General features: G+C 38.2%; 2 protein-coding genes across 2 annotated transcripts in view; both read left to right on the top strand.

The window, feature by feature from the left end:
• LOC106879666 (scavenger receptor cysteine-rich domain-containing protein DMBT1) overlaps positions 1–15,718 on the top strand; it is a 40,464-nt gene extending 24,746 nt beyond the window's left edge. The window contains exons 19-25 of the mRNA XM_089345666.1: positions 1,184–1,234; positions 4,148–4,286; positions 6,919–7,088; positions 7,985–8,062; positions 8,949–9,093; positions 11,104–11,300; positions 15,228–15,718. Of these exons, the coding sequence (XP_089201792.1) occupies positions 1,184–1,234; positions 4,148–4,286; positions 6,919–7,088; positions 7,985–8,062; positions 8,949–9,093; positions 11,104–11,272 (752 nt within the window). The 3' untranslated portion in view covers positions 11,273–11,300; positions 15,228–15,718. The remainder of the gene's footprint in view (positions 1–1,183; positions 1,235–4,147; positions 4,287–6,918; positions 7,089–7,984; positions 8,063–8,948; positions 9,094–11,103; positions 11,301–15,227) is intronic.
• Positions 15,719–18,141: 2,423 nt separating this feature from the next.
• LOC106876468 (uncharacterized) overlaps positions 18,142–25,390 on the top strand; it is a 60,897-nt gene continuing 53,648 nt past the window's right edge. Inside the window, exons 1-3 of the mRNA XM_089345731.1 lie at positions 18,142–18,331; positions 20,055–20,335; positions 22,608–22,656. Of these exons, the coding sequence (XP_089201857.1) occupies positions 20,300–20,335; positions 22,608–22,656 (85 nt within the window). The 5' untranslated portion in view covers positions 18,142–18,331; positions 20,055–20,299. The remainder of the gene's footprint in view (positions 18,332–20,054; positions 20,336–22,607; positions 22,657–25,390) is intronic.

Genomic DNA, 25,390 nt, shown 5'->3' with positions numbered 1-25,390 from the left:
GGCACCAGCACCAGTGAGGTCTGCTTTGGTATGGTTTCTATGGCTGGATGCCCTTCCTAATGCCAACCACTTTACATAGTGTACTGGGTGCTTTTTATGTGGCACCAGCACCAGTGAGGTCTGCTTTGGTATGGTTTCTATGGCTGGATGCCCTTCCTAATGCCAACCACTTTACATAGTGTACTGGGTGCTTTTTATGTGGCACCAGCACCAGTGAGGTCTGCTTTGGTATGGTTTCTATGGCTGGATGCCCTTCCTAATGCCAACTATTTTACAGAGTGTACTGGGTGCTTTTTATGTGGCACCAGCACCAGTGAGGTCTGCTTTGGTATGGTTTCTATGGCTGGATGCCCTTCCTAATGCCAACCACTTTACAGAGTGTACTGGGTGCTTTTTATGTGGCACCAGCACCAGTGAGGTCTGCTCTGGTATGGCTTCTATGGCTGGATGCCCTTCCTAATGCCAACCATTTCACAGAGTGTACTTGGTGCTTTGCATGTGACTCCAGCAGAAGCAGGGTCACCAAGCAACATAGGAGACGAGATCACTCGACTGAGGAAGGGAGTCATATTAAGGAAGATGGCTTTGTGCAATATAAGAAGAGATTAGAATATGGAAAGAGGGACAGAAAGTATCAGGATTTGAGACATCAGTCTTCTATGATGGCATGGGTTGGACAGTTTGTCAAGATCTGGCCAGTCAGATAACTGCATCAGGCTCCAATTGCCTGTTTTGGCATGAATTCTATGACTGGTTGCCATTTCTGAAGACATCCATTTTAGAGAGTGGACTGGGTGCATTTTAGTTGGCACCCTCTGGAATGAGGAATCCAAATGACTTAGAAGACGAAAACCTCTTTCCCACCCACTCACCCCTCTCAGCAAGGATGAGTGGGTGGGTAGGTTCAGGAGATAACAATAGGAGAGTGGGAGATGGGTTGTGGTGAGTTGGCACGAATGGAGGGAAGGGTCGTTAGGAGAATATGTTGTGAGAGAGAGAAGGGAACGAAAGAGAGAGAGAGAGAGAGAGAGATAAAAAAGACAAAGAGAAAGAGGAGAAAGAGAGAGCAAGAAAGAGAGAATTGATTGCTAGGAGCAGAGATTTCTTTCCTAATCTTTGTGAAACTTCGATCGATGTTTTTATTCCTGTATTTCTTTGCTTCCATTGGACGTTTTGCTGAAAGACTCGACCACCGATGCATCATGGGAAAGTACAGAGAAGCCACGTGACTCCGGTGAGTGACATTCAACAGCGCAGTTATCTCCCCCTGACTTCACTCTCTTTTCTTTGTCTTCTGTTTATTAAGTCCTTATGTCCGTCTTGATCCAATATGTCGTCGCTGTCACATATCGTCTGCCTGCAGTGCGTTGATGATTCTGCAACAAAAGTCTTCCCAATTAAGCGTGGATTCTTCAGCTTCCTTCCCAGTCTTCTCCAACCATTCTTGATACTCTCCATCCCTTGCGTTCTTTTCCTGCCCCCTGATGTGTCACCTCTACTCTTCCTTCAATGTTAATGTTTCCCAGACCTCAGCATACATACATACATACATACATACATACATACATACATCATCATCATCATCATCGTTTAACGTCCGCTTTCCATGCTAGCATGGGTTGGACGATTTGACTGAGGACTGGTGAAACCGGATGGCAACACCAGGCTCCAGTCTGATTTATATATATATATATATATATATATATATATATATATATATGTATATAAAGTGTAGTATATTGCCACTTAAGTGTGGCTGACCCCTAGGGGTGGATGTTACTGTTGCTTTTAGCCCCAGGAGGACATCTCCTCCATCTGGCTTATCGACACACTACTGTGTCCTGGTTGCCAAGGGAAGTTATCCCTCTCACCATGATCTGTAGCACGAATGGATCCGGATTTCAGGGTTATTTCCCTTCGTCGGCGTTCGATAGCCACTGATCCTTGGTGAGAGAGACAAAATCTTGGCAATCTTATATCTACTTTTCCAGTGAAATTTTTCACTGATATCGAAAAGGTGAAAACAAGCAATGTTAATTCTCTAAATGAAGTATTAACAGTAACTGCACGATAAAGTGTAGTATATTGCCACTTAAGTGTGGCTGACCCCTAGGGGTGGATGTTACTGTTGCTGTTAGCCCCAGGAGAGGGATAACTTCCCTTGGCAAACAGGACACAGTAGTGTGTCGATAAGCCAGCTGGAGGAGATGTCCTCCTGGGGCTAAAAGCAACAGTAACATCCACCCCTAGGGGTCAGCCACACTTAAGTGGCAATATACTACACTTTATCGTGCAGTTACTGTTAATACTTCATTTAGAGAATTAACATTGCTTACATATATATATATATATATATGTATGTATGCTTCTATGTATCTATCCATCTGTCTATCTATCTATTTATCTATTTATACATATATCATATATGTATATGTGTGAGTGTGTATATATATATATATATATATATATATATATATATATATATATATATATATATATATATATATATAATGCGAGAGAGTTAGGGGTTGGGGGTTCAACCCACTAAGGGATAGTATCTCTCCAGTATACTGCTGGGAGGGATACCAAATTATTGCTACACTAATGCTATTCCTTATGTACTTTGTACTTCTATATGTAAACCAGGTTGGCAAAATAACATAGTCTGCCATAGACACCTGTGCTTTGGTTCTTTCTTTCTTTTTTTCTTTCTTCTTTTTTTGTCACTTTTGCTATGAATTAAATTAATGAATTCAACGGGATACATTGTCTGCAAGTAGTTGGGTTCAGCATATTATCCTCCATTTTCTAATTGTTATATATATATATATATATATATATATATATAATATTAGGGATAAAATCCAAAATTACAGGTAAAAACTCAATTAAAATCAATTTATTAAAAATCAAAATTAAATTCATAGACCTTGGTTCTTTTCCCTAATACTATATATTAATATATATATATATATATATATATATATATATATAGATAGATAGGCGCAGGAGTGGCTGTGTGTGTAAGTAGCATGCTTACCAACCACATGGTTCCGGGTTCAGTCCCACTGCGTGGCACCTTGGGCAAGCGTCTTCTACTATAGCCTCGGGCCGACCAAAGCCTTGTGAGTGGATTTGGGGATTTGGTAGACAGAAACTGAAAGAAGCCCGTCGTATATATATATATATATATATATATATATAGATATATAGATATATGTGTGTGTGTGTTTGTGTGCCTGTATTTTTCCCCCAACATCACTTGACAACCGATGCTGGTGTGTTTACAGCTCGGCAAAAGAATAAGTACGGGGCTTATAAAGAATAAGTCCTGGGGTCGATTTGATTCGACTAAAGGCAGTGCTCCAGCATGGCCGCAGTCAAATGACTGAAACAAGCCAAACTGCTAAGTCACAGGGACATAAACATACTAACGCTGGTTCTCAAGCAGTGGGCAGGGGACAAACACAGACACAAAGACACACACACACGCATATAATCATATGAATAGCCATTACATGGAAGATGAAGACGCACCGTTGTAAAAGAAAGAAAAAAAAAACTCGTAGAAAACTTTTAATTTCAGTTAATCATTTATTATTTGGTGTCAAAATTTTCCTTTCACACTCTGCGAGCTGGAATTTTTAATGCTGGACATATTTTCTGATACTCAATGTGTTTCATTATTCACCTATCTATTTATTTGTCTGTCTTTTAATTTCCTATCTGAATATTTATCAGTCTCACTTTGTCTATCTCTATTTATTTATTTACTTATCTTTCTATTTATCTGCATATATATTTATTTGCTTATCTACTTACATATCTATCCATACACCTATGTATGTGCTTACCTAACAATCTTTTGCTCTATCTTACATATCTCTCTTTCTGTCAATCTGTCTGTCTGTCTTTTATCTATTTATCTCTCTCTCTCTCTCTCTCTCTCTCTCTCTCTCTCTCTCTCTCTCTATCTATCTGTCTGTCCCCTCTGTGTGGCTAATAAAAGAAAGATATCCATCTATCTATCTATGCATCTATGCATCTATCTATCTCTCCCTCCCTCCCTCTCTCTCTCCCTCCACCCTCTCTCTATCCCTCCCTCCCTCTCTCTCTCTCTCTCTACATATGTTCTTCTTCTCTCTAGATCTGATCCGTTTGGTGGATGGTGACTACATCCAAGGAGGTCGTGTGGAGGTGTACCACGAGGGTACCTGGGGTACCATCTGTGATGACGAATGGGATGATGCTGACGCCAGCGTTGTATGCAGAATGATGGGTTATCAGTAAGTTTTATTTTCCTGACCTGCGTGTGTGTGTGTATGTGTGTGTTCACTCAGCTGTAGAAATGAGTCGTGACATCACTGGTGACATCACTGGTGCCAAGCTGTATCAGTCTTTGCCCTTCTCTTGGATAACATTGGCAGAATGGAGAGAGGGGAAGCTGGGAAGCATGGGTGACAACTTTGCCTGGACTTGTGCCTTACAAGGGAACTTTCTTAGTGCAATCTCTTGGCCGTTCATGATCAAAAGTGTGTGTGGGGGGGTCTTAACATTTATATATTCCCATGATTCCCATGCTTTCCCTGATGAGAAGGTTACAATTTTAATATCAAAGATCCCTATGGATCACACAGGTTGTAATCCTTTGAAACATATGTAGGAATAAAGTATGCAATTATAACATGCGTTTTCTCCAATCCTTAAATTCTTATATATATATATATATATATATATATATATATATATAAACAAAATTAAGGGATCAGCAACAGTTGCTTCACCACATACTGAAGTTCAGAAATAGCAGCTAAAATGCTGAAACCCCAACAGATAGCATTACCTGTAACTCACAAAGGCACAGGTAATGCTATCTGTTGGAGTTTCAGCACTTTAGCTGCTATTTCTGAACTTCGGTATGTGGTGAAGCAACCTGTTGCTGATCCCTTAATTATGTTTATAAATGTATAAGAACTTTTAAATAAGTTCCTCACTGATAATGGTGCTTACATAACGAAGGGCTTGGTAAAAATTATTAATTTATTAATAAATTAATGAATTGATAATCCTTTACCCTTTTAATTGTATATATATATATATATATGTATTCCCGAGCGTCATACTAATATATACTTTTGTTATCTACACCACCTGTCCTCGTCTGTTGTTATTATTTGTATATTCTCCCATATATATATATATATATATATATATATATATATATATATATATATATAATTATTCAATATTAACGGTTTTGTATTAGAAAACTAATAGAATTTATACAGGGCTGTGATAAGAAGTGCTCAAACTAGTTGAGACAAAGGTATAAAGTTAATTGCAGAATAAAACTATTAGGTCATCGACTCAAAAAGCCACAACCCACCAATGTCCACATATAGGAAGTACAGCATAAACCACAAAACCAAAGTGGTAAAGGAAAGGAAAAATTTTTATGCATAAGAATAAAATCGATTAAAAACATATAATAGAATAACATAAATAAATAAACTGCGATTATGGGGTGATTAAAAATATTATAGAGCGGTACAGATATAGTGGAATAAATATATATATATATATATAGAAAAAATAATATAGAAAAAATAATATAGAAAAAAACAATAAAATAAAATAAATACATAGGGAAACGTAGTAAAATAGTTCATTCGTTGAGATTAATGGCTAATAAAAGAAGTTTATATATATATATGCCTCTCCCATGGTTTAATTGTATTTCTTTCAACACACGTATCCACATCAAGAATCTTGCACACGAAATACGCATACGAAATATATATATATATATATATATATATATACCGGAGTAAGCACATAAATGTGAAACAAGGTGGAAAAAAGAGTACTCAAATACCAGAGGTAGAGTAATATGCTTTATTTAAAAGCAGCAGAAATATAACAAAAGACTGTTACTCGGAGTTTCACATTCCCGTTTGTCGGACAATTTTGTTAAGAATGGGAACGTGGAACTTCGAGTAACAGCTTTTGTTATATTTCTGCTGCTAGGTTGGCTCTAAGGCCCTTCGATTCTAATCCTTGCTTCCACACCTGAAACTTCTCCTCTAGTTCTGATAGTGACTCAGCAATTAGTGCAAGGTCATCAGCATAGAGGAGCTCCCAGGGGCATCCTGTCTTGATTTCCTCTGTTATTGCCTGGAGGACTATGATAAATAGGAGAGGGCTGAGGACTGAACCTTTAGTGGACCCCTACCTCTACCCGGAATTCTTCACTATACTCGTTGCCAACCCTCACCTTACTGACAGCGTCCCTATACGTCTCTAAATCTCTGTCCATTCGCAGGATCTTTCAGCTTTCAGACCCTTCTCCAAGCTGGTTGTCTTCTAGGCATCCATTTAGCCTTGACCCTGAAGTCGCTAACAACCAGTCTATGTTGTGGGGGTACATTCTTCACCTGGGAAGGTTTTGGCATTTATAAGCAGCCATCTTTCCCTTTTTCTGGCGAGTATGTAGTCAATTTGGCTAGAGTGTCTACCAGAACGGTAGGTGACTAGGTGACTGACACACACACAAACACATGGTAGACTTCTTTCAGTTTCTGTCTACTAAATCCCCTCACAAGGTTTTGGTCAACCCAATGCTATAGAAGACACTGCCTTAAGTGGGATTGAACCTGGAACCATGTGGTTGAGAAGTAAACTTGTAACCATATAGCCACGCTTATACCTCAAATATGAAGATCAAGTTTTAATATACACACACACAAACACAGATATATATACACTTTTTATATATACACACAAACAAACACAAATACACATGTATTGCATGGATCAGATGAAATATGTCGAGGCAGGTTTTCTGAAACCAGATGTTCCTTGTTACGAACCCCTAATCCCCACATACTAATTGATAAACCCATTTTCTCTTTCTTCTAGATCTGGCCAAGCATTCATCTCAGCCCGTTATGGAGCCGGACGTGGTGCCATTTGGATGGACGATGTGTCCTGTCAGGGCAATGAAACCTCCCTGTTCCATTGTTCCCACCACGGTTGGGGTAGACACAACTGTGGCCACAATGAGGATGCCAGTGTTATGTGCATCAATGGTAAGTTAGAATCAACCCTTTGCCTGTCCAAATCCTTTTCATAAGTCTGTCCTCAATATTGTTGTTGTTGTTGGCACTCCGTCGCTTACGACGTCGAGGGTTCCAGTTGATCCGATCAACGGAACAGCCTGCTCGTGAAATTAACGTGCAAGTGGCTGAGCACTCCACAGACACGTGTACCCTTAACGTAGTTCTCGGAGATATTCAGCGTGACACAGTGTGACAAGGCTGGCCCCTTGAATTACAGGCACAACAGAAACAGGAAGTAAGAGTGAGAGAAAGTTGTGATGAAAGAGTACAGCAGGGTTCGCCACCATCCCCTGCCGGAGCCTCATGGAGCTTTAGGTGTTTTCGCTCAATAAACACTCACAACGCCCGGTCTGGGAATTGAAACCGCGATCCTACGACCACGAGTCCGATGCCCTAACCACTGGGCCATTGCGCCCCCACTTGTCCTCAATAGTATATGGTATAAACATGTAAAAGGGAGTGCTGGAAAGTTCTTGGCTTTAAGGGTATCACGAAAGACCTGGTTGGAGGCCCGACCTTTGAAGTTCTTTTACAGGGCTTAGAAAAACTGAAGGACTACTGCAGTCAGTGTGTGAATCTGACAGGGGAATATGTTGAATAAAGCCATAATTAACTGATCCTCCTGTACTTTATTTTACCCAAAACCAAGAACTTTTCAGCACACGCTTATCTTCTAAACATTTGAACATCAGCCCTATCTTTTGAAATCTTGCTGCATTCCACATGGAATCTTTGGCCCTCCAAAGTCATCTTATTGTATAAGACAACTTACTTTTGGTTGTAAATTTTGTTCAGTAAAATCTGACTTTCTATGCTGGAAAATACAGTAATTTTACCATTTCTCATTCTGTTATGGTCTTTTACAGCTCCTGCGACAACTTCACAGACGCCAAACATTACAGAAACTGAAAACCTGCCAGAACCTGTGACCTATCCTCCTTCAAGTAAGTACAGACCTCCTTATTTGCTAACCCCTAGCTATTCATAGATTCAATGGACAGCCACAAGGCTAACAAGAATATATATATATGTTACTTGGCCACGTAACATCTTAGCTCGTAAGTTACCTCATCATTTCGCATTTGTCTTGCTTTTATATGTTGATTCCCTGAAGATGAATATATGTGGAATTCCAGCAGCTCTTACTTCTTTCGAGGAAAGCACACATATATTTTGATACATATGTAGGAATTAAAGGAACTTTTATTTATATGTGTTTTGCTCCATTTATTGTTATTATTCATATATATATATATATATATATATATATATATATATATATATATAGTTTTAGGGAAAAGTACCAAGGTTCATGAACTCATCAATGAAAATCCACCAAAACCATATATATATATATATATATATATATATATATATATAGTTTTAGGGAAAAGTACCAAGGTTCATGAACTCATCAATGAAAATCCACCAAAACCATATATATATATATATATATATATATATATATATATATATATATATATATATATATATATAGTTTTAGGGAAAAGTACCAAGGTTCATGAACTCATCAATGAAAATCCACCAAAACCATATATATATATATATATATATATATATATATAGTTTTAGGGAAAAGTACCAAGGTTCATGAACTCATCAATGAAAATCCACCAAAACCATATATATATATATATATATATATATATATATATATATATATATATATAGTTTTAGGGAAAAGTACCAAGGTTCATGAACTCATCAATGAAAATCCACCAAAACCATATATATATATATATATATATATATATATACATACACACACACATGGAGTTAACAAGAAATTTTGGTCTGTCTTTTGTTCAGGCGAAGGCTCTGTCAGGTTAGTTGGTGGTAATGTACCCAATGAAGGACGTGTTGAGATTTACCATGCAGGTGTCTGGGGTACAATATGTGATGATTCATGGGACGAGAGGGATGCTACCGTCGTCTGTCGAATGCTGGGCTACACGTGAGTAACTCACCTACGTTCTTTTCAAAGTGTTTTCATACTCTAAGTCAGGGGTAGGGGAAAGTTTTTTAACCAATTCCCCCCCAAATATATTTATTCATACTGATGTTACCCGCTTGATTTGAAAGGAAGAAATTCATAGATTCTTTGAATTCAAAAGGTTTATTAAATCTATTTATATGGAGAATACAATTATAAGTATACAAAGTACAAAACAAATGCAATAAAATTAATGTAAAGAATAAAAAGTTTAGAATGGTACAACAATGCACTATAGACCAAAAAATGGACTATATACCTGTTGTAATTTACTTATCTATAGTCCGATGATATTTTCTTTAAAAAATTCTTGTGGGCAAATATTGTTATGTTATTTATTCGTGTATGTAGTTTTAATTTACAGTGGATCGCTTGAAATAATTAAGAATAAGACTGCTTATTAGTCCAATGATATTTCGGAATTACAATTCCTTCTTCAGATCTTTGTTGGAGTCTCTGCTATAAACTGTTTTCCAACAGTTTTCTTTCTTTGGAAGCATCTAATAAAATTAATATCCTCATTATGAAAGAAAAAGATTTTTCTAGAAACTTTTTCACTTCAAGTTCTGGAGAAATTATGTTGTTTCATTTTTGTTACAATTACAACAAAATTGGGGCATTTTGACGCCAGAGCAATTTGGATACAGTCTTCAGGATCCAATCGATTACTCTGCTTTGTTTTTATGTTCGTTAAAGTGGAAAATTCTTGATTGCAAAAGTAGGTTATTACAAAAAGGAACAACCTTCTGACTACCTCTTCATTTCAGAAGGAAAATTTCTGTCATACCAAGGAATATGTTTTTTTTTTTTATATAATTTTACTTATGTCAAATGAGTCTTCATTACCCACAAGAATTTCATTTTTACCCTGGTTCACTGACCACAGCCATGAGTGATGGAGGCTTTCAGGATGGCATCTAAGATATTATGATGACATTCTCAAATGATACAACTCCAATGTGTATTCCTAATTTTATTGAAATTGTAAAACTGTGAAACTTTGGTATTTAAACAACTGCTGACAAAATTTCAAGCCTGCATGTTTGCAAAGTTAACAAAGTTATAAACATCGTTGGCGCCTCTTTTAAGCATGAACTATTCAAAACAATGTGAACAAATAAGCATTAAATTTGACAGAGTATTTCTGAAAGTGAAAGGATTAAAAGATTAATGATATTTCTATAGTGGAGGCGCAATGGCCCAGTGGTTAGGGCAGCGGATTCGCGGTCATAGGATCGTGGTTTCGATTCCCAGACCGGACGTTGTGAGTGTTTATTGAGCGAAAACACCTAAAGCTCCACGAGGCTCCGGCAGGGGATGGTGGCGAACCCTGCTGTACTCTTCCACCACAACTTTCTCTCACTCTTACTTCCTGTTTCTGTTGTACCTGTAATTCAAAGGGGTTAGCCTTGTCACACTGTGTCACGCTGAATATCCCCGAGAACTACGTTAAGGGTACACGTGTCTGTGGAGTGCTCAGCCACTTGCACGTTAATTTCACGAGCAGGCTGTTCCGTTGATCGGATCGACTGGAACCCTCGACGTCGTAAGCGACGGAGTGCCAACATCATATGACATGCAGAGGAAAAATTGTATAAATTAGTATATAATATAATAATTGTATAATATAATTAAATTAATTAAAACAAAGGCATTTCAACGGAAATATGACAAGAAAAAGATTAAAGTGATCTAAATAAATACTTTCAATCAAAAATTTCTTCTTAATTTTTGTTCGAAATATCAGCTTATTTTACAAATTCTTCGTTATTTTCAAAATTAATTGAAACAAAGGCATTTCAACTGAAATCTAGTAAGAAAAGGGTTAAAAAAATCTAAATCATATTTGCAGAACAATTCTTGAGTACCAAACCCCTATCATTGCCTTAGCGTTAACAATCCCATGCTTGCATTGATGACATAGAATTTACAAACATTAAAGTGCCTGTTTTTTTTTCTCTCTTCCTGTAGACGTGGTCGTGCCATCATGTTGGCAGCATTCGGAGCTGGAACCGGTCAAATAGCCATGGATGACGTCAGTTGCCTAGGTAACGAACTGTCCCTGTCTGATTGTCAGCACAATGGGTGGTTGAACCATAACTGCGCTCACTACGAGGATGCAGGAGTGTCCTGTTTCTAGAACACACAGACACACATGAACATAGAAGGTAAGCCAGTTTGAACTGGTTACATACTCATTGCAGTTTTCATATCCTTTTCTCTTTTATTTCTTAGTTGTTTCAGCCATTAGACTGTGGCCATGCTGGGGCACAACCCCAAAGAAATTTTAAGCAAAGGAAATAACGCCAGTAATTTTTTTTTTAAGCCTGATATTTATTTTATCAGTCTCCTTTACTGAAATGCTCAGTTACAAGAACATAAACACACCAACATTGGTTGGAAAGAGGTGGTTGTAGGGAACCAAACACAGACACAAGAATACACTCACAAATACACACACATACACACACATATATATACATACATATATACATATATAAATATATATATGAATATTCACACACACACACAAACACACATATATATATACATACATATATACATATATAAATATATAAATATATATATGAATATTCACACGCACACAAACACACACATATATATATATATATATACATACATATATACATATATAAATATATATATATGAATATTTACACACACACACACATATATATATATATATATATATATATATATATACATACATATATACATATATAAATATATATATGAATATTCACACAAACACATATATATATATATATATACATACATATATACATATATAAATATATATATGAATATTCACACGCACACAAACACACACATATATATATATATATACATACATATATACATATATAAATATATATATATGAATATTTACACACACATATATATATATATATATATATATATATATATATATACATACATATATACATATATAAATATATATATGAATATTCACACAAACACATATATATATATATATATACATACATATATACATATACAAATATATATAAACCTCTGTACCTGGCTTTCGTTGACATGGAGAAAGCCTTTGACAGGGTCCCCCGATCCCTTATCTGGTGGTCAATGAGGAAACTTGGGATAGAAGAATGGCTAGTGAGAGCTGTGCGAGCCATGTACAGAGATGCGGCCAGTAAGGTGAGGGTTGGAAATGAGTACAGCAATGAATTCCGGGTAGAGGTAGGGGTCCACCAAGGTTCCGTCCTCAGCCCCCTATTATTTACCATAGTCCTCCAGGCAATCACAGAGGAGTTCAAGACAGGTTGCCCCTGGGAGCTCCTCTATGCTGATGACCTTGCCCTAATTGCGGAGTCACTATCAGAACTAGAGGAGAAGTTTCAGGTGTGGAAGCAAGGTCTAGAATTGAAGGGCCTTAGAGTCAACCTAGCTAAAACCAAAATCCTAATAAGTAGGAAGGTAGATAAAACACAAACCCCTTCAGGTAGATGGCCCTGCTCAGTATGTAGAAAAGGAGTAGGTAGTAACTCTATAAGATGTACCCGGTGCAAGCTATGGACACATAAGAGGTGCAGCAACATCAAAGGCAGGTTAACTAGCAAGTTAGTTTTTGTTTGTGGCAGATGTTCAGGTGCAATAAAGACTGCAAACAAACAGGAAACAACTTCTATCTCATTCCAGGGTGAAAAACTAGAGGTAGTCGATAGCTTCCGCTATCTGGGCGACCAAGTTAGTAGTGGGGGTGGGTGCGCTGAAAGTGTAGCTGCTAGAATAAGAATAGCCTGGGCAAAGTTTAGAGAGCTCTTACCCCTGCTGGCGACAAAGGGACTCTCACTCAGAGTAAAAGGCAGACTGTATGACGCATGCGTACGAACAACCATGCTACATGGCAGTGAAACATGGGCTGTAACTGCTGAGGACATACGTAAGCTCGCAAGGAATGAAGCTAGTATGCTCCGTTGGATGTGTAATGTCAATGTGAATACCCGTCAGAGTGTAAGTATCTTGAGAGAAAAGCTGAACATTAGAAGCATCAGTTGTGGCGTGCAAGAGAGACGATTGCGCTGGTATGGACATGTGGTGAGAATGGAGGAGGATAGCTGCGTGAAAAAGTGCCACACCCTAACAGTTGAGGGAACCCGTGGAAGAGGTAGGCCCAGGAAGACCTGGGCTGAGGTGGTGAGGCAAGACCTTCGTACATTGGGCCTCACCGAGGCGATGACTACGGACCGAGACCTTTGGAAATGGGCTGTGCGTGAGAAGACCCGGCAAGCCAAGTAAGATCGTTGCCAGTGCCCCTGGACTGGTTCTTGTGCGGGTGGCACATGAGATGCACCATTTTGAGCGTGGCCGTTGCCAGTACCGCCTGACTGGCTCCTGTAGGATTTTCGAGCGAGATCGTTGCCAGTGCCCCTGGACTGGCTTGTGCGGGTGGCACATAAAAGACACCATTTCGAGCGTGGCCGTTTTCGTGCGGGTGACACGTAAAAGCACCCACTACACTCTCTGAGTGGTTGGCGTTAGGAAGGGCATCCAGCTGTAGAAACTCTGCCAAATCAGACTGGAGCCTGGTGTTGCCATCCGGTTTCACCAGTCCTCAGTCAAATCGTCCAACCCATGCTAGCATGGAAAGCGGACGTTAAACGATGATGATGATGATGATGATGATGATATATATATACATACATATATACATATATGAATATATATATGAATATTCACACACACAAACACATATATATATATACATACATATGTACATATATAAATATATATATGAATATTTACACACACACTTATATATATACATACATATATACATATATAAATATATACATACATATATATACATATATATATATATGTGTATATTTACACATACATACACACACACACATAAATAAATAACGAAGATGTACAGGTGTCAATCCATTACGTTTGTTTCAAGCGGCCCCGTTTAATTGATTAATGAAAACATTCAGTCCCACTGCGTGGCACCTTGGGCAAGTGTCTTCTACTATAGCCTCGGGTCGACCAAAGCCTTGTGAGTGCATTTGGTAGATGGAAACTGAAAGAAGCCCGTCATATATAGTATGTGTGTGTGTGTTTGTATCCCTCACCATTGCCTAACAACTGATGCTGGTGTGTTTACATCCCCGAAACTTAGCGGTTTGGCAAAAGAGACCGATAGAATAAGTACTAGGCTTCCAAAGAATAAGTCCTGGGGTTGATGTGCTCGACTAAAGGCGGTGCTCCAGCATGACCACAGTCAAATGACTGAAACAAGTAAAAGAGATAAAAGAGAAAAGAAACATATCTCGTTAAGCCTACTATAATTTAGAGAGTAGCAGAGGAGGGGGTTAAGATAGGGGGTTAAGATAGGGGTTAAGATAGGGGTTAAGATATCTTCAAACTATTTTGCACGGAGAACATTATGACATGAAGATGTCAGAGTTACATCTATGGAAGATAGGTGGTGATGATGGTCATAACATTTGGAGGCATGTCCAGATGTTTAAGTAAGTTTTAAGGTATATCTTCTGGTCCTTTACATTCTGGCTTCAGATCCCATTTGCCTGGAAAAGGCAATGGAAAAATCACTCCGGTATTCATCCCAAGACTACTCATAGAAACCAAAGTTCCAGTAATCTACTTAACATCAGCAGAGAGGGTGTGAGCCCTCCCAGGTGGTATTGAAAGGGCTGGAGAAGGGTGGCATTTTCCGGGCCTGCCCAAGAGCAGACAAAAGCACTTTAACCCTTTAGCATTCAGATTACACTATCAAATATAATCTTTATAGTTTCTTTTTAGAATGACAATGATATTGTGATGGTTTATTTTTAAAACGACATTGTGAAAGGTTGAACTTGGACTATTTAAATATAAAACAAGTAGAATGTTTGGAGTGGGTTTGGCATTCAAATTATTCAGTCAAATGTAATACTTATTTGGCTGGTTTAAGTGGTAAAGGGTTCAACAATACTACAACTAATATAAAATAAATAAAAAAAAAAAGTCTAATTTTAGATTCCTGTTTTTTGCCATATTAATAACATTTTTCAAATTCTTTGTTTCAGGTGGAACTATCTGGAATGGACATTCCTCTTCTTTGTGACGCACAGAAATCTATTGTAATATATGCATTTCACAAAAAAAAAAAAATAAAATAAAAGAATTATTACCCCCCCCCCCTAGGTTACACCACTGACGTATATATGTGTGTGTGTGTGTGCAAGTGTTTCTGCGCGGTTGTTTTGGTTTTTTCACCTGGTGAAACCAGCAGTGCGAAACGCAAGAATATTGATCTGCTAGGGAAGTAAATTGTTAGAATTAAAAAAAAAAAAAAAAAATGTTCCTACATTATATCAGACTATATAACGCGTACTCTTTTTTGCTTTTTTATACACACCCTCATGTATTCCCCCACCCCACCCTTATCCCCTGCCTTCCCAATTATCCCCAAAAGTTGTTTCACGAACATGAATCTATAGCAACCATGAACTTTAACAGTCTAACCCCAGAATACATGCACACACACACACACACACACACATCTAATGCTACACCATTACATATATACACACCAACCTATGTACCTGACCAATTGTGTGTGTATATATGTGTGTGTGAAATTCTATATCATATACACCTGCTTATTTCAACCTGACCTCTCACTGTATGTGTATGTATATATATATATATATATATATATATATATATATATATATAATAATATTAGGGACAAAATCCAAAATTACAGGTAAAAACTCAATTAAAATCAATTCATAAAAAATTAAAATTAAATTGAGTTTTATAGATAAAATATATATAGTTTTAGGGAAAAGAACCAAGTTTCAAGAACTCATCGATGAAAATCCACCATCACATATAGAAAAATTAATAATTAAAAGCACAATAAATGAGTATAATATAAAACAAAGTAAATATCATAAGATAAAGATAATAATAATATTATCTTATGATATTCACTTTGTTTTATATTATACTCATTTATTGTGCTTTTAATTATTAATTTTTCTATATGCGATAGTGGATTTTCATCAATGAGTTCTTAAAACATGGTTATTTTCCCTAAAACTATATATATATATATATATATATATATATATATATATATATATATATACACAAAAACTCAACTGTGAGTATTTTGCTAAGATTGTTAACAGATACTATATTCTTTTGCCAAATTTTTGGTATATAAAAAAATATATATTTAAACATATAAATATATATATATATATATATATATATATATATATATAAAACAAATGATAGAAAATGGAAACTTAATTCGTCAAGATGATCGTTTCAAAGCATCTTGCATGGATCCTTGGTGGGTGGAACATAAATTAACATGAAACTTTGATGGAAGGTTTTAATTTAGATCACTTTAACCCTTTTGCCGAACCGCTAAGTTACGGGGGACGTAAACACACCAGCATCGGATGTCAAGCGATGTTGGGGGGAACAAACACAGACGCACAAACACCCACACACATATATATACATACACACACACACACACACACACACATATATATATATTTCTATATATATATATACGACAGGCTTCTTTAAGTTTCCGTCTACCAAATCCACTCACAAGGCTTTGGTCAGCCCGAGGCTATAGTAGAAGACACTCACCCAAGGTGCCACGCAGTGGGATTGAACCCGGAACCATGTGGTTCTTAAATCAAAACTTTATGTGGCCCCTTAAATTACTACAGTAGGTCCCCAATGAACTATTTTGTCAGCGTGGACCCTTAAAAATATTATATGCACATCCAGAAGTCATAGGAACCCCTGTTGAGACCCACTGCGTTTAATGCACACTGTTGTCTCATTAAGACATACCTCTGTCTAGCTCCCTAATTATTTTGACAGTGAGCTAGATAAAGGGGTAGATCTGTCTATCTATCCACCCACCCCTATCTCCGATTATTACTGTTTTAAATGAATTAAAACTTAAAAAATACAGTTTTTCCTAATTCCTGAAATTTAACAATTATAAATAAACAAAAAAAAAAAATGTAAAATTACAAATATTTTTGTTGAGTTTTTATAATTACATTTTTTATTATCTTTTGTTCAGCCCAAGGTCAAATCTAATCTGAGATGCTCCAACCATGGCTCCCATGTCTGTTTTTTTTTTATATCTTTAACTCATCATAGGCTCAGGTAAGGTAGTGAACTGGCAGGATCTTTAGCCCCGCCTGTTGGGCAAAATGCATTGCAAGCAGTGTCTGTCTTCTGAGTTCAAATCCTGCCACGGTCAACTTTGCCTTTCATCCTTTTTAGGTTGACAAAATAAGTGCCAGTTTAACAAAGGGGTCAATGTGAGCGACTTACACCCGCTCTCCTGAAATTGCAGGCCTTGTGCCAAATTGGGAATCAATTCTTGATAGTCCCAGGTGTACCTTTGTGGTAAGACTTTTGTTTCCCAGCCACATGGGAGCAACAGCCTTCTAAGTCATGGGTTGGTTGGTGAAAGTTTTTACGAAGACAGAGAGCAAATTCTACTTCAACTTCATTTAGTCACATTTTTATGACATGCAGAGCGGAGGCGCAATGGCCCAGTGGTTAGGGCAGCGGACTCGTGGTCATAGGATCGCGGTTTTGATTCCCAGACCGGGCGTTGTGAGTGTTTATTGAGCGAAAACACCTAAAAAAGCCCCACGAGGCTCCGGCAGGGGATGGTGGCGAACCCTGCTGTACTCTTTCACCACAACTTTCTCTCACTCTTACTTCCTGTTTCTGTTGTGCCCGTACTTCAAAGGGGTCAGCCTTGTCACACTCTGTGTCACGCTGAATATCCCCCAAGAACTACGTTAAGGGTACACGTGTCTGTGGAGTGCTCAGCCACTTGCACGTTAATTTCACGAGCAGGCTGTTCTGTTGATCTGATCAACTGGAACCCTCGACGTCGTAAGCGACGGAGTACAAACAACAACACACAAGGTACTATTTACGAAGAGTGAACCGGACACGTGTAACCTCACTAGTCACTGGATTTAACATTCAGCCAAACCTCTACTCTCTTATCCAATAAAAAGGCTGAAAAGCAAACAATTCACATTCCAAGTAGAGGTTTTTCGTGCTATGATCTACGGACCAACAAGTTAGAATACTAGAGAACCCGAGCTAAAGAAAGCAGCAGGTAAGTGGATTGTTTGAAACTTAATCAGAATTTACACCATCTGAATCATATCTGTAGAAAATTTCATTTAAAAATATCCATTTTTTTGAAAGTTATGGAGAAAACAAGTCGGTTGGGGTACACCTGTGTAGGAGTGCCTTACATTTTTCACTTTCATATATGGCTATGGAATTTAATTCTTTTCATTCGCAAAATATGCATTAAAAAAAAAAAAAAGAACAAGGCTATGCACAAAGCACGTCACCAGTAAATTTGAAATCAAATTTTGTTTTTTTCCATACTTTTAATCTCTGTATTTTCCCCACGTAGATTGTAAAAGAAAATTTTGAAAAACGTTAAAAATTAGGGTGGTTTAAATAAAAAAAAAATTTTGAAAAACGTGTTATTTTGCACATTCGGAATCTCCGTCATCGAAAACACAGGAATTCGGTATATAAAAAAAAAAATTGGAAAGGTCGGTTTCGGGGGAGGGGAGGGGTAGATAATTGTGCGCCAGGTCCTCCCCCACCCCAAAACCCTCCCCCCAACCTACTGGAATTTTGAACGATGATTTCGAAGGGTCTCCTCACAGTTCCTGCAATCCATTTACACCTCACCCACTCACACTACCTCAGTCCCTATTTTTAGGTGTTTTAACAGGGTCGGACACCAGTTTTTCTATGTTGGTTGTTTATCACGACAACAAGTCGTTGAAATGTGAGATATACTAGATCTTTATTCATAATGTTTTCATTCGTAAGCTATAACGAATTTTATTGTTTATTAATTAAAAGCTATAATGATAATTTCGTTACTTATAACTTAATTATAAGTATTTATCACTAAGCATAACTCTTAGTTTAGTTTAGGCTGCGTAAATGTTATGATGTATACATGATAAGACAATGGATGAGCGTTTATTACGTGCATGTATGTTGAAGATATAGATTATATTTTTTTGACCACAGTTTCATTAATATACAGAAATAAATTCAACAAGTTGAAAGAAACGAGAAGTAAAAGGAATTAAGTTTCTACATTAATTTATTATATATATATTTTTACATTTATAGAAATTTAGAAACAAAACATTTCATCGTAGAGAATTTACGACATAAAATTATCATTAACTAGTTTCTCATTCCAACTAATAAGGTTTCACGACAATTCAATATTGTCGGATTTGAGTATTGAACATGGCATATATATTAGCCTATACTCAAAAGGGTGAGTGTCGTGGACTTGAGTAACATCCAACGATCACTGGAGATTTTGCCGAAAATCAGGGTTTTTATAACTACTCATACACGAATCACAGAACCGTGACCCCGTGAAAGATTTCTTCAACGAAGTTCATAATTCGTATATGGGCAGTAATTTTTAACCAATGAGAAATCAATAATTTCTCATGTTCGGGCAAACGAACTTACGTTCTCTCTCTGCCTCTTATAAGTGTGCTACACTATCATCATTTTTTTCGTCATTTATCAACTCCGCAGTTTTCCACTTACAGCTTTTCGTTTCTCCTTCGCTAATCGCCAATTTCTCAATTGTTACTTTCTTCTGCCTGTTCATTCCTACTCCCATTCGTCCCTTCATCCTCCTGTCACGTACACAAGTGAGTTAACTCATACCCACGCTAACTTCTCTTAGCTTAGCGTTTCCTGTCACCTACCAAATCTGTCCTACTAATGGTGTCGTCACCCTGTTGCCTCTCTCTCTCTCTCTCTATACTCCACAACAGGCATATTGTTTGAGATTTCACCAACATACTAACACAGTGGTTCTCAACGTTGGGCCCGAGACCCACTACTAGTGGGCCTGGGAAAATTTTGAGAGTGCCTGAGGAAATTTTGAGAGGGCCTTGGAATTTTTCTGGATTGAAAACAAGATTTTGCCGAAAGATTTTTCTAAACTTGACAAAAAAACGTAACAACGAATATATTTTGTCAAAAACGTAACAATTTTAGCAACGCTGGTCTTCACTGAATGTTTTTTCTCAGATCACGTCTGTACATGAAGCTGGTATGTAAAAACAATTTCTACTTTATGGGGGTTATATTCTGGAAGAGGGTTGGATAACTGGTTTTGAGGTCAGTGGGCGTGGGATTTTTTGATCATCAAATATAGGCCCGAAGGTGAAAAAATTTGAGAACCACCATTGCTCTAACAAATAAATGCCGGTTTCAGTATTGGATAGGTTCGTTTGCGCATGCGGAGATAATGAAAGAGCAGGTGCAAAATTACCACACCCTCATCAGAAAAATCGATATGCTAGAAATAACAGCTAAGTGTCTGGAAAATAATTTGGCAGACGTTAGTGATGGGTCATTTTAGTCGATTCTGTGGGCACCACGCTCTTAAAAACTATAGAAGACTTTTCGGTGAAAAAAAAAAGGAAATATTTTCAGACGAGAAGGTGTGCCATTTAAGGTAGATTTGGCTGTTGTTTCTAGTATTTCCCATGACCGTTAAGTTTTAAAGTTGATAAATATTACAATTTTTCAAAATAATTTTTCTTAATAGCATAAAAGAATTTCTGCTATTAATGGGGAGAAAATATTGAAAAAACATCAATACTTGTCAGAGTGAGGGAAAAAAAGAAGGAAGTGGTTTTTCTTTTTTCTTTTCCATGTCAAATTCCAATATAATCGTAATCTACACTCTCTGAATGATATTTGCGAGAAAATTCATCAAAGAATGCCCAGGCGGATTTCTGGTTTAAGTACCCTATATCTTTTCAGTGTTCTAACTCCCTCTCATTTACAAAGACTTTGGCACTATCATGCTATTAGCTGTCAGAAGTGAAAGTGCTCACTGCTAGTGAAGTATCTGTCTGTCTGCCTGTCTGCCTGCATGCCTGTTGCTGGTTTGAGTCGATTCTTTGGCTACTGACAGCTAATACCATGACTGGCCGGAGCGAGCTATATGTCTGTCTGTCTGTCTCTTTCTCTATCTATCTATCTATCTATTACTCGAAAGTTCGCGCGTCATTTCCTGAAATTGCAAATTATTTAAAATATAAAAATATAATTTTCAACAGAGAGAATTTATCAAAATAGAAAACAAATGAAGTTTGAAGTTTAAAAATAATAGGATCGACCACTCACGACTAGCTAGCGCGGACGCGCGAACTTTCGAGTAATAGCTAGATAGATAGAGAGAGAGAGACAGACAGACAGACATATAGCTCGCTCCGGCCAGTTATGGTATTAGCTGTCAGTAGCCAAAGAATCGACTCAAACCAGCAACAGGCAGACAGACAGATACTTCACTAGCAGTGAGCACTTTCACTTCTGACAGCTAATAAATAGCATGATAGTGCCAAGACTTTTACAATTCAATTATTTCAATAATCACTTGCCTTAGACAGTATCGGATCCAATAATTCAGAGAGTTTATAATCCAGGTAATATAGTCCGTAGATCTCAAGGGAACACCAGAGTGGACGCAGTGTTGCAAACGTCCCCCTTTCGAATTCCACGTAATAGCTTATTTTCCGGTTCCTGTTACGAGTTGCTTAATTCATGCAAGGGACATAACTCTCACCCGAAACTACAATTTGTACACGTAGTCAGTTTCAAATTATGGTGTTAAGTCTTCAGGGGAGATAACTCTCCACTCCTACGTTGGCCCTCCACTCGTGACCGAAGAAGTCCTTTGCTAACCTTTAGGAACACTGTGCGCTCTCGGACTAACTTATATTTTGCGTTTGCAGCTCCGTTGATGGCTAATAAGCCCTGCTCTTGACAAGCATACACGACTGCAAACATTGCAAACTAAGCTTTCCCCATTCACTACACTAGCTGTGCACTTTCGAGCAGCACACTTAGGTTCTTTTTGCAGAATACGTGCTCTCTCAAAAGTGTCGATCCCCTCCTTAACCTGCTTCTTCCGTCTGTGGCAATGACGGTTTGTCTCCCAGTCAGTCTCCAGCATATCACAAGCCTTTAATGAGGACTCGACACGGTCCTTAAATCGCAGCCTTGGTTTCTGCGGGGCAACGGCGGGGCTAAGGCGTTGGAAAAGCCAAGCGTCCTCACGGGCATCGTCTGCTTAGTTGTAATCTGGAACATAACAGCAGCCATACGAAAAATATATCCCTACACACACACACACACACATATATATATACATGCACACATACATATATACACATATACATGCATTGCCCCTAAAGTAACCAAGAAACCCTTTGTCTGTTATGCTAACATTTTTCTACAAGTAAATATTAAAAGTCTCTCGTGTCAGTCATGCTATGGCAGACAGCTTTTATTTTCGAAAATTATTTTTTCAGATCATGGACAAACTAAACCTGTTCTTTTGCTTGTTTGCGTTGTGCTTTTGTAAGTATTTTTTCAGTTTTTGCTTTACTTTTGTTTTGTTAAATTCTTTTCTGTTGACATCATTTTTCTAAAAAATAATCGTCTCAATTTATTTATGACTTCAACGAATCTCTGACCTTTCAACTGAAGCAGGATTCCACTGGCAAGTTGCTTATCACAATTCATTTACCACAAGCAAGTAGTGGTGAGATATGCCTCTCAGCACAAACCCACTAATAGACATACAGATGCACAGAGAGAGAGAGAGAAAGAGAGAGAGAGAGAGAGAGAGAATTCTTTTGCTTTTCATTAGCCTAAAGATTCCCAATCCAGTTCCTGGGGGCAGCTGATGAAGGAAAATGTTCTCTATGTGGCTTGTGTGTGTTCTGTACTCTGGTTATTATTATTTTCTTGTCTACGTTTTGTTTGCAATGTCCTGTACCCAGATATGCACCTATATATACAGGTAGACGTAGGTATGCACATACCTGTACGTATATATGCATATACTCATTTATTATTTGTTTTATATATATATATAGGCACAAGAACACAGACAAAGGTAAGGCCATGGGGGTCAAGAGGGAGAATAAAGTTGAATGCAACAGAATTCTTGGACAGGGAGTCAGTAGACCTAAAACAGAAAACACTAGATGGAGTGGTAACAATAGCGATGGTGGTGGTGGTGGTGGTGGTGGTGGTGGTGGTGGTAGTGACAGTAACAATAGTAGTGGTAGGAATAACAGGATGAATGGGAGTAGCAATAACGGCAGTAATAGTAGTAGTAGTTACGAAGAAGACAACCCCAGAGGGGCCAACAACAGGAATACTAACCTCCTTGACACTCAATTCTTCAACATACATGACAAAACTTATGATATGAGCCGGGTATACCCGACAACATTACCCTTTAACAAAAGAGTCTGCATCCCTAAACATACTCATGACCACATGGAAGCACAGTTCACTATAGCTAGGACAAAACTTAGACAGATTTTAGAATTATACACTAAGAGACAGAGACAGAATGAGACAGAGGCCCAACAACTTGGGAATATACCCGCAAGTGGCCTACACAAGCTCATGCAACGCACGAAAAATGGAGAAGTGGTATGCCTTCCCACAGATAAGTCCGGCAGAATGTCAATAGACAGCCTGCCGAACTATATCCAAGCAATGCAACTTCACATCGCCAATACGAAGGTAACAACCTTACAGGCGCATGAGGAAAGGGAAAAAGTCCTCAATGCCCATATGATGATGTGGACAATTGTTCTTAGACCCCAGAAGCGCACAGCCAACAACTTCCAAGCCTGGAACAATGATATCCCGACGCTGTATGGGCTCCGTAAGGACCACAAAGTAACAACTAATCCTGTAGTGGGACCACCAACAAGACCAGTCTGTGGAGCGAATGTCGCTAGTAACTACAGGATTTCCTACTTCCTCTCAATGATCATACGCCCCATAATCCAGATGTCACCTGATGTCTGTGACAGCACGGAAGATCTCCTCAGCAGGATCAACGACTGCAACAACACTTGCAACCTGACAGGGTGTATAGTGGGTAGCATGGATGTGGTATCACTATACCCATCTATCGACGTGGATTTTGCAGTGGAAAAGTGCGTGGAGATGATCAACGAGAGCGAAGTAGAGTTCCAAAAAGTCAACACAGAAGAACTGGGCCTCCTACTTAGATTGACATATGACGATGTATATCTAGATAGATACGACCTTAGAGATTTCTGCCCTAGTAGACGTCTAAGAGGTAGACCACCCACAATTACTTCTATGGCTAGGAAGACCCCTATAGAGAGATGGAGTGGATGGACCAGAGCCATACGGACCCCCACTAATATCCACCAGGTAAAGAAAATGATCGCACATGCACTAGGAGCTAGTATAAAGGTCACCCTAAAAGGCCACACCTTTAAATTTAACAACAAATTATACGCCAAGGACGAGGGGGCAGCCATCGGTGTTAGTATCGCCGGTGATGACGCTGGTGGAGATTGATGCTTGGTAGTAGTAATCGTAGAATCGTGTTGGTCATGACGATGATGCTGGATAGTAGTCGTAGACTCTTGTTGCTGATGTGGCGACGGCGGTGGTCATCGTTGGCTGGACGAAGCTGTTGAAGTGGTCGCTGGAACTGCTGCTGCTGTCGTGTGGTACACGGAACAGTTCTCAAAGAGAAACTGGACCGAGACAAATTTGTGGGGTATGAGTTGATCTATATATAGCGTTAAGAGGGCTCCAAATGCCTTCATAATTTTACTCTATCACGTGACCTTATTAGGGGGCCCGTGATTGGTCAGTTTGCGTTCTGGCGGGAAAGGTTCGAAGAAGTTGCCGATTCGAATAATAATCAGTCACGTGATGACAAGGAATGGGTTCTCTACTACGCTCGCATTTATTTATATTTAAATGAGAAGATTGTATGTAATGGCGATAGTAGTTTTGTATCTAGTGACGATAGGTAGTTTCACTACACATGTACAAAATAAGGCGATGAGCTGGCAGAAACATTAGCACGCCGGGCGAAATGCTTAACGGTATTTCGTCTGTCTTTACGTTCTGAGTTCAAATTTGGCAGTATGGAAGACGAGGATAAAAGGAATTAAGACAAGCAACTTTATCTCTGGCCACAATTTACGTTCATTTTTTACTTTTCATTTGAAAAGGAAAGTGTGGCTGGAGAGGAGATGTCTGTCGGAGTGTACGTTCCAAAAGAGATGGAAGCATGTTGCAC

The sequence above is a fragment of the Octopus bimaculoides genome, chromosome 29 (assembly GCF_046866305.1).
Source record: "Octopus bimaculoides isolate indiv1 chromosome 29, ASM4686630v1, whole genome shotgun sequence".
Taxonomy (NCBI): domain Eukaryota; kingdom Metazoa; phylum Mollusca; class Cephalopoda; order Octopoda; family Octopodidae; genus Octopus; species Octopus bimaculoides.
This window is presented reverse-complemented; position numbering and strand designations above follow the sequence as displayed.